This window comes from Haliaeetus leucocephalus, unplaced genomic scaffold, assembly GCF_000737465.1.
Source record: "Haliaeetus leucocephalus isolate CR32 unplaced genomic scaffold, Haliaeetus_leucocephalus-4.0 Scaffold0, whole genome shotgun sequence".
Lineage (NCBI taxonomy): Eukaryota > Metazoa > Chordata > Aves > Accipitriformes > Accipitridae > Haliaeetus > Haliaeetus leucocephalus.
This window is the reverse complement of record NW_010972436.1, coordinates 29919539-29929252: the sequence shown is the minus strand read 5'-3', so window position 1 is coordinate 29929252 and position 9714 is coordinate 29919539. Positions and strand designations below refer to the sequence as shown.

At 61.5% G+C, this 9714-nt stretch overlaps 1 protein-coding gene across 1 annotated transcript in view; it reads left to right on the top strand.

Annotated features, from left to right (window-relative positions):
- The window catches only part of LOC104829357 (zinc finger protein 208-like), an 81741-nt gene extending 72615 nt beyond the window's left edge, over window positions 1-9126 (top strand). Inside the window, exon 10 of the mRNA XM_010563547.1 lies at window positions 5294-9126. Coding sequence (XP_010561849.1) covers window positions 5294-7828 — 2535 coding nt within the window. The 3' untranslated portion in view covers window positions 7829-9126. The remainder of the gene's footprint in view (window positions 1-5293) is intronic.
- Window positions 9127-9714: the final 588 nt, after the last annotated feature.

Genomic DNA, 9714 nt, shown 5'->3' with positions numbered 1-9714 from the left:
CACGGTGAGGGGCCCCGAGCGGTGAGACCTGGGGGGGGAGTGGGGGGGAAGGGGGGGTTTTCCTCGGTAAAACCGTTACCCGGGGACAGCCCCGCCGCGGTAACGGCCTCCTGCCGCCGGGCAGCACTGGCTGCCGGTGCCCGCGGGGCCGCAGGGCTCCCCGCCGGGGGGTGGGCGACGCTGCCGGTACCGCCGTGCCGTGCCCCCCCACACACACACACCCCCGCCATCGCCGTGCCCTCGCCACGTTCGCCTTCGAGGGAGAGGCGGGAAAAGCTTCGTGATTTCCCAGGGCTGTTAGAAACGGGATCTGGGACTGGAAAACCGACGGAGAACACCGCTGCCGCCGCCCTGTCCCCACGACCCAGCAGCAACCGGCCACTCTGGACCCCCTCTCCGGATTTTAGCCGCCGTGCCACCCGCCTCTGCGGCCTCTCGCCCATCGCCGCAGCCCCGGCCCCCTCTCCTCGCCTGCCTGCGCCACGGGAGCCTGCCCGCAGGCGGCTGCCCGCCAACCCGGGGCCTCCCGGCTTGTAAACGGATTTGAGGCCAGGGCGGGGGCGGATTTTCATGGGTTTGGATGGGGGTTCTCCCCCTCTGCTGCCCCCGAGCTGGCTCTTCCATTTGGGGTGCCCTTGGTGGGGTTCACTCACTGCCGAGGGGCCGAGTTTGTGCCATGGGCACGAGGCTGCGCAGGCTCCAGGCCCTGCCTGCGCCCCTGCCGCCTTCTGCCCCCGGCCCGGGGGAGCCTCGGAGAATTCCCCCACCCTGCCCCGCCCCGGCACACAGTTCCTGCCTCTCCTTGGCTGCGCCGTGTCCATAACACCCCAGGGAACGATGCGGCTCAGTTAAACATGTAGACAAGGCGCTGGTGGGGCTGCTTGCGGCTTGCCTGAGCTAGCCACAGGATCATCAGTGCTTGGTGGGACTTAATGATCAGGGGCTAACAATGCCTCACGCGGCGCAGAGCTGCGTCCCCGCTGCTGTAACAGCGCCCTGGGACGTGGCCCTTGATGGGCATCCATACCAGAGGATCCCAAACCCCTGAACGCAGTACGCTGCTGGGGAGGGTTAGGATCCCAGCCGGCTCCCATGCTGCACGGCTCCGCAGCCGGCACTCCTCTCGCCGGCCAGATTCCAAAAATAGTTCTAATTGAGCCCAGGTGTTCGTCAAAGCATCCCGATCGCTGCCAGGGCTTTCAAAGGGTGATGTGAGACTTGCACATGGGGGGGCAGGCCCTTCTTTGAAGCATCGTCACTGCGCTAGCTGCCTCCTCAAGGCACGGGATGCTTGGAGAGGAGGGAACAGACCAGGCACCTCAGAAAAGGTGGGTGAGGCGTTCCTTTCCAACCAAAATTGAGCAAGAAGGCATTTTGCTGGTTGATCTCAGACCGGGTTTTGGCAAGGGGGTTGGTCAGAGCCGGGCTGGGCAACCCTCACTTCCCCACAGCACAGGAGCGGGCAGGGCTGTGCCTTTGCCGTTGCCCGCTCGCTGCGGCAGGGTGAGGCCACGCCGGGGCTGGCTTCCAGGCTGCTGGGAGCTGTAGTTCCCCATGCCCACGGCCGCAGGCAGCGCTCGGCGTGTGGTGACAGGCCTCTCGGTGTGAACTACAAATCCCAGTAGCGCTGCCTGCAGGGAAGCTTTGCTGTAAACAGAATGAATCCGGGCCAGACCCCGGGGTCAGTGCCTTCCGCTCCCCTAAAATAACTCGGAGGAGGAGGAGGGATACAGACGCCAGCGGAGCTTCTCCCGAGGCGGTCGAGCTCCTCCAGCTTTGCCTCTCGCTGTGCCGCGCCGTTTCCTCCGCTCACCGGCTCCTCTCTCTCACTCTCCCAGGGACCCGCAGCAGCCATTTGGAGGAAGTCGGGGAAGATCGGAGCCCGCGACCGTGGCGGAAGGCGGAGGGGAAGGACAGCCGCCGCCCCACGCTCTCCCCGGAGCTGATGTCCTCTCCCCTCGCCGGGCGGCCCCAAGGGGAGCGATGTCTGCAGGGGGAGCACCCCAGGTATGTGCAGGGCCGCAGGGTGGGGGCAGGCAGCAGCTTCCCCTCCGTCCCTGGGGGAAAGGCCAGAGCGGGACCAGCTCTGACTGTGCTCCTCTGTGGCAGAGCAGAGCGTGCTGCCGGAGCGGTTGGGAGGAACCCCTGCTCCTCTTTCATGCTGCGACATTTTGGGGGGGGCCCTGTTGGGGTTTTCCCAGGGGCTGGGAAGTCTTCTGGTGCTTTTCTCCTCGTCATTTAGAAATACCGACACCCGAGGAGCCGCGTTAGCCCTGTGCGAGACTTTTTCTTTTAAATTGGCGCTTCTTAAAGTTACGGCAGCCGCCGGAGCGCAGGCTGGGCTCCGTGTCTTCTGCCATCTGCTCTCCTTGCGCTCCTGCCAAGCTATGGAGGAGTTCTGAGGGAAGAAGAGAGGAATCCTGGGGAGGGAAGATGGGCGGATTGGGTGCCGAGCTTCCCGGGAAAAGCTGCTTTGGCTCCTTAAAGAGGTTTCCTCCTTTGGTCTCGATCCTGGCTGGGTGATCACACCCAGGTGAGAGATCCGCTTGGAACCAAGGGATCTCATTAGAGGGGGTAGTGAGCGTGTGGCTTCAGCCCTTAGTGAGCTCCACCTGAGGGTTTCTGTCAAGCGATGCTCTCGCTGATAAGGAAACTGAGGCACAGAGGAGAAGCAGCTTTCCTGTGCCAAAATAAGTCGGCGGAAAAGCAGGAGGTGTCACTCCGAGCCCTGGTGCCTGTCCAGAGCCCTGCCCTCCCACACCTCTGCCTACTCACTCTGCCTGTACCTCCCTGCTCCTGCTCTTTTCCTGAAGGATTAGAGCTGCCTTTTGACATGCTGTGTGCAGGGGCTCAGGGGCAGCAGTGCTGGGCAGAATCAGCCCTTCCTCCAGTGCCGGAACAGCTTTTCCCAGCCCTTTGCAGGGAAAGGGGTCCAGGATTTCTCCTGGCTGTGCTCCTGTGGATCTGGAGTCCATGGAGAACGCCTTGGTGGTGATCCTGCTGAGCCAGGACCCCGTTATCTCTCAAGTTCAGGTTCAAGGGGGTGCAAGGGCTTTCTGAGGGCCTGAGTGTTTAAAGCAGTGTGGCGTGCCTGTCAGCCCCAGGCAAGGCACACACCTCACTGTGGGGCAGATCTCACTGGTGGGGGCCCATGGGTGTTGGGTGCTGATCTGAAAGCCCACTGCCTGTCCTTTCGGTCACAGAACCACTGAGGTTGGAAAAGACCGTTAGGATCATCGAGTCCAGCCATTAACCTAACGCTGCCAGATCCACCACTAAACCATGTCCCTAAGCGCCACATCTACATGTCTTTTAAATATACGCCCAGGGATGGTGACTCAACCCCTTCCCTGGGCAGCCTGTTCCAGTGCTTGACAGCTCTTTCGGTGAAAAATTTTTTCCTAATCTCCAATCCAAACCTCCCCTGACACAACTTGAGGCTGTTTCTTCTTATCACTTGTTACTTGGGAGAAGGGACCAACCCCCACCTCACTGCAACCTCCTTTCAGGTAGTTGTAGAGAGCAATAAGGTCTCCCCTCAGCCTCCTTTTCTCCAGACTAAACAACCCCAGTTCCCTCAGCTGCTCCTCATAAGACTTGTGCTCTAGACCCTTCACCAGCTTTGTTGCCCTTCTCTGGACACGCTTCAGCACCTCAATGTCCTTCCTGTAGTGAGGGGCCCAAAACTGAACACAGTATTTGAGGTGTGGTCTCACCAGTGTTGAGTACAGGAAGACGATCACTGCCCTAGTCCTGCTGGCCAAAAAACCCAAAGAAACAAGCCCCCAAAAAGCGATGGCCATCTGCTGAAACTCTTCTCCTCTCTCCTGGACCAGCCTGCCCACGCCCTGAACTTGCTCCCTTACCCCAGGCTGAGCGAGGGGCCGAGAGCCGGACACGAGCTGGATGCTGTCAGCGCGGAGATCCCGTCCGACCCCTGCACAGGTGACCACCGAGAACAGTGAGCGGCAGACAGGCAGCACTGCGCCGGGCAGGCTTTGCCAGTGTAGGGCGGGGGCTTGTGTATTCTCCAGAGTACAGTCAGTCCTGCGGTAACACCAAGTCCGCCTGACTGCTCTTGACCATGGTGGGGGGACGCAGTGGGTGATGCACAGATCGTATGTAAATTAAGCAAATGTGGCACCATTGCAAGGAATCCCCAGCCTGGAGAAGGTCCTTCAGCCTCTCTGCCAGCCGAGCTCCTCTGCTAAAGATGGAGATTTCTCTTCTGCTTGGGAGGCTCAGGTTGGAACTAATCGCATTTTTGTGGTAGCCTTTGAAATCCGATCATAAAACCATTACGCGGGATCTAAGGCTACCTGAGCGTGCGAAAGACTCTGGAAAGAGTTGTTTTCCAAGGACTGGCACTCCTTCCCACCTTTCGCCTTGCCAGGAGGAGGGAGCCTGGTGCTGGTATTTCCTTTTATCTTTAATTATACATCAGGCAGCAGAAGCTTAAAATAGATGAAAGCGATGCCCCCAGGCTTCGTTAATTTTAGCTTATTTGTGAATTAACGCAGGCATCTCCAGCGTAACGATGTCTATGCCGAACGCATGTTTTGCAGTGTGACAGTTCATGGTGACCAGCTCTTATTCCTTCAACCAGGCTACAGATTTTTCAAGCCCGGTGGTTTGTTCGGTATTAAACAGTCGGAGGAGCCATATACCGAAGGCCAACAGATGCAGGAGGAGAGCAAGATCCTCGTGAGCCCCTGTGCGGGTAGGTGCTCCGCATGTCCCAGCGGAGGCTGTGGGAGCAGTGGGAAACCGGCCTTGGCGAGGGATGTTCCTCTTGTGGGAAAAGGCCATTTGGCAGCTTGCAGCCATTTTGGGCCAGTTAATGGCAAGTTTTTGCTATTGTGGCTGCTGCCAGTGCTGTTCTCGGCGAGTCAGGGGTGGAGTGGGCTCTGGGAAGGGTTCTGCTCCTTTAGGGTGTTATAAACTGCAATGATTTAGTTTTAGGTAGTCCTGTGAGGAGCAGGGAGTTAGACTCGCTGATCCTTATGGGTCCCTTCTAACTTGAGCTGTTCTGCGATTGTATGAAAGACTCTGAAATTAATATCTTGAATCTTTTTGAAATCTAGTTGAGCCCGGTCGAGTGAATAAAGTCGAACAGCCCGAGGAGAAACCCGGGGGAGCTGCCGGCTCCCTGGAGCTGTATCCTGCAGCCGCCAGCAGTTCCAGCCGCTGGTTTCATGGTGGGCAGCGTGCACCCGAGCGGGCGGGCATGGAGAGAGATGGCACCGCCAGCCTCAGCCCGCTGTCCACCCGAGTGGCCTGCTGGGTGCCGCAGCTTGGCGCCGGCCCTTTCCGCTGCGCCCAGTGCGGGAAAGGTTTCCGTCAGAAGCAAAGCCTCATCACACACGAGAGGATCCACACCGGAGAGAAACCCTACAGGTGCGGGGACTGCGGGAAGAGTTTCAGCCAGCGGCCCAACCTCCTGACCCACCGCCGCGTGCACACAGGGGAGCGCCCCTTCCCCTGTGCCCAATGCGGCAAGAGCTTCAGCCAGAAGGCCAACCTCCTGGCCCACCAGCGGATCCACGCTGCCGGGGAAAAGGCGCTGGCTGGGGGTGAGCAGGAGGACGGCACTTCCAGCAAGCCGAAGCTGCGATCCCAGCAGAGGAATTACCAGGAGGACACCCCCTTCGTCTGCCCCGAGTGTGGGAAGAGCTTCCGACAGAAGCCCAACCTGATCACCCACCGGAGGATCCACACCGGGGAGCGTCCCTTCACCTGCTTCCTCTGCGGCAGGAGCTTCAACCAGAAGACCAATCTGGTGACCCACTACCGCGTTCACACGGGGGAGCGCCCCTTCGCCTGCACCCAGTGCGGCAAGCGCTTCACCCAGAAAACCAACCTGGTGACGCACCAGAGCACCCACACAGACCTCCGTCCCTATCCCTGCGGGCAGTGCCAGAAGTGCTTCAAGGACAAAGTCTCCCTCAAAGCCCATCAGAAGACTCACGCCCCGCGCCAGCGGCGCTGCCCGGGCCGCAGCCCGGCCACCGGCCTGCCCTATGGGGCTGCGCCCACCCTGCTCCAGCCCGGTGGTCCCGAGCCAGAGGCCCCCTTCAGCCCCATGCCAACGCTGCCCGTTCAGAAGATCACTGAGGGCCAAGAGCTGTACTCATGTACAGAGAAGAGCTTTCCCCCCAAGGAGTCGCTCCTGCCGCACCAGCAAGCCCCCCTGGGTGAGCAGACCTTCCCCTGCGTCCAGTGCGGGGAGGGGTTTTGCCAGAAGGTGACTCTCCTCCGGCCGCAGCACAGCCCTGCCGCCGAGGCTCCCGGTGGGTGCACGGCAGCCTTCAGCCACGGCCCACACCTCCTGGGGCACCTGGGGGTGCAGCCTGTCCTGGGGGATGCGACCCCCCCAGCTCCCCCGGCCCCCGGGGTAGAGAAGCCCTTCATCTGTAACCAGTGCGGCAATAGCTTTGGCCTCTGGCTCTCCCTCGTGGCCCACCAGAAGACCCACCTCGGGCAGAAGTCCTACCCGTGCCCTGAGCATGACAAAAGCTCCGGTGATGAGCTGTCCCCCAAAGCTTCCCAGGAGAAGCAGGTGGAGGGGAGGGCCTGGGTGTGCCCCGAGTGTGGGAGAAGCTTTGCCCAGTACGAGCGTTTGGTAAAGCACCGGCAAAACCACCGGGGCAGAGGGCCCTACCGCTGCGATGTCTGCGGGAAGAGGTTCAGCCTGAAGACCAACTTGGTGACCCACCAGCGCATCCACACCGGGGAGCGTCCCTTCACCTGCGGCGTCTGTGGCCGGCGCTTCAACCAGAAGGGGAATCTGGTGACCCACTACCGCACGCACACGGGGGAACGCCCCTTTGCCTGCCCCCAGTGCGGCAAGCGCTTTGCCCAGAAGCCCAACCTCATCGCCCACCAGAAGACCCACACCGGCAGGCAGCCCTTCACGTGCCTGGAGTGTCCCAAGCGCTTCAAGAGCAAGCTCTCCCTGCGGGTCCACCAGCGAGTGCACGCAGCGGAGAGACCCCAGAGCGAGCCAGGCCAGGCCCCTGGCCTGCAGACCCACCCTGGCAGCCCCTATCCCTGCTCACTCTGTGGGGAGACCTTTGAGGAGCACGGGGAGCTGCAGCTGCACCGGCAGGGCCACGCCGGGGAGCGGCCGCATGCCTGCGCCGAGTGCGGGAAGCGATTCCGGCAGAAGGTGAATCTGGCTGTTCACCAGAGGACCCACACTGGCGAGCGGCCGTTTCGCTGCGCCGAGTGCGGGAAGGGCTTCAGCCAGAAGGCTCACCTCCTCCGGCACCGCAGGACGCACACCGGCGGCATCCCGCCCTCCTGCTGCGAGGGGACGTGCCCAGCGCACCCAGAGGAGTCGGATGGGAGCAGCACACCCCTGGGAAAGGGGTCTGACCCCCCCAGCATGCTGCTGCCCCCCTGCTCTCGTGGAGCTGCTCATGGATCGCTGGCTCGGGAGGAGCTTCGGCCAGGAACGCAGCCCCCCAACAGACCAGAGAGCCCCTCCGGGGCAGCAGACATCCTCCTACAGCTGATGCAGGAAGACCATCACCTCGTGTCTGGCTCCCACCACCCGCAGGAGGGACCCGCAGGGCAGTGCCCCTGTAAGTGCAGCGAGGGGGGGGAAGGCTTGAGCCCGAAGCCGCCGAGCCTGCCACCGCAGTGCTGCTGTGCTGACTGCGTGAGCCAGCGGCAGCTGCTCCTGAAGCCCCAGCCCGACTGCCGAGCGGAGCTCTGGTGCAAGTATGGTGGCTGCGGCAGAAGCTTTGAGGAGAAGCGAGTCCTGAGAGTGCCTGAGAGAGCGCACGGTGAAGAGAAACCCTCGCCGTGCCCCAGCTGCTTGTAATGCCTGCGCAGGCTGCCGAAAACCTGCCTTGGGGCGAGGGACTGGACCTCATCAGCCTTGCACTAAAAGACACCAAACCTAAAGCAGCGGCGGCTCACGCTGAGGACCGATCGCTGACCAAATGAGGACAGTGCCGAGGGAAGGCCGCAAGCTGGGACTCGTGGTGCTTGCCAGGACATGGTGGTGGTGGTGGGGACTCGGGAGGAACGTGGTGGTTTTGGGAACAGGAGACTCAGAGGACCCTACAGGCGGGTATCGGATGGGGTGAAGCAGGAGGTGGACTCAGATGTGCCGTGTGAGCTTTCTGTCTCATGAACATACCAAATCTATAGAGGGTATGGAGCTCAGGAGCAGTGACAGGACCCAGGATCCGCAGCGTTTGCTCCTGCTGCGGCTGCACAGGCTGTAGGGAGCAGGAGGAGCTCGGGATCCAGGATCCCTTGGCTTAAAAACCTCTTCCATCGTGCAGCAGGCGCAGCAACGGCATGCCTGCCTGCTCCTGCCTCCAGGTTCAGTGGGTGACACACAGACCCAGAGACAGCCGTGGGGCAGTGAGGGGCCTCTGTGGGTCAAAAGCTTCTCCCAGAACCCTCCATCCTTCTCTTCCGGACTGGATGTCGTTCCACAAGGACACGTTTGGGATGGAGAGCCGAGACTCCCACCATCAGCTGCCCACCAGCCTGGGCAGAGGAGGAACAGCTTGGCTGGGTGGGAGGAGTGAGCTGCAGGAGGCAAGGCAAGCTGGGGAGAGGTGCCAGGGCCCTTTTTGCCGTGGAGGTGACCTCCTGCCGATGCTCCCCAGCCAAACGCAGCAGGATCTGGCCTGTGGCTTCCCCAGGGGTAGAGCAGCGGAGCTGGGTGAGCACCGTGAAAACAGGAAACAGCCGGGAAGACAGCCTGGAAGCATCTTGGCTCACCTCTGCTTCCAAAAGGGACCCGGGAGAAGCCTCTCCTCCGAGCCCGGAGGAGCCATGCAGGGTGAGGGGTGGGGTGGGGAAGGGGGGGGGGTGTAGCTTGTGCTTCTCTACTTGCTCTGTGGATAATCTTTCTGACTAGCACCTCTTTCTGGTACTCAATTAACTTCTGAATAGGTAACCCAGACATGCCGGGAGAGCAGTAGCAGTTGTAGTCTGCCGGAGCCATTGCGGTAGCTTGCGGTGGTGATGTCTACCCATTTCCCTGCCCAGCATGGTGTCCCAGCTGCTGCGGGGCTGCTGGCAGCAGCGGGGGGCACCGGTTGCTTGCTGGGGCTTGCCTGGCATCTCCGCTTCCCCATGAGTGTGGCAGAGCCCGTGACACTGGGAGGCGAAGCTGCAGAGCCGCTTTGCCACATGCCTGGGGAAGGGATGTCGGGGCAGAGCTTTAGAAACGGGAACTGTGTGCCTGAAAGCTGTTCTCGCTTTGAAGGGCATTTTATCCAAAAGGGGAAATGAATCTTGCCTGCTGTGTCTGAGGGAAGCCGTCGTCCCACCGCTCCCCTCCCGCATGCCGGCAGCCATGCCCCAGCTGTGGTGTAGGAACCCTGTCTCACTGTGCTCGGCTGCGGAGCCTTGCGGCTGTGACCGTTAGGCAAAGACCTGCCTTGAAAACACAGGGGATGGTGTTACCAGAGCCAAGCTCAGTGCCGTGCTGCTCACCGCCAGCGCCCGGCTACTCGCCTGCATTTTGGGGGTGTATCCTAGGGGGGTAGCATAAGGAAAGGCTTTGTCATCTGCCAGGGGCCGGGGCGGCAGCCAAGGGGACGCTGGGACGGTCACAACTGGAGTTTCAGCTGGGGTGAGGCACCCTGAGCCGATGAAGCAGCTGGGTGGGAGCTGCCTGGCAGAGGGGTCCCGGCACCCAAAATCTAGCAGGCCAGGGTGGGTGTCTGCCCCCATCCCCTCCTT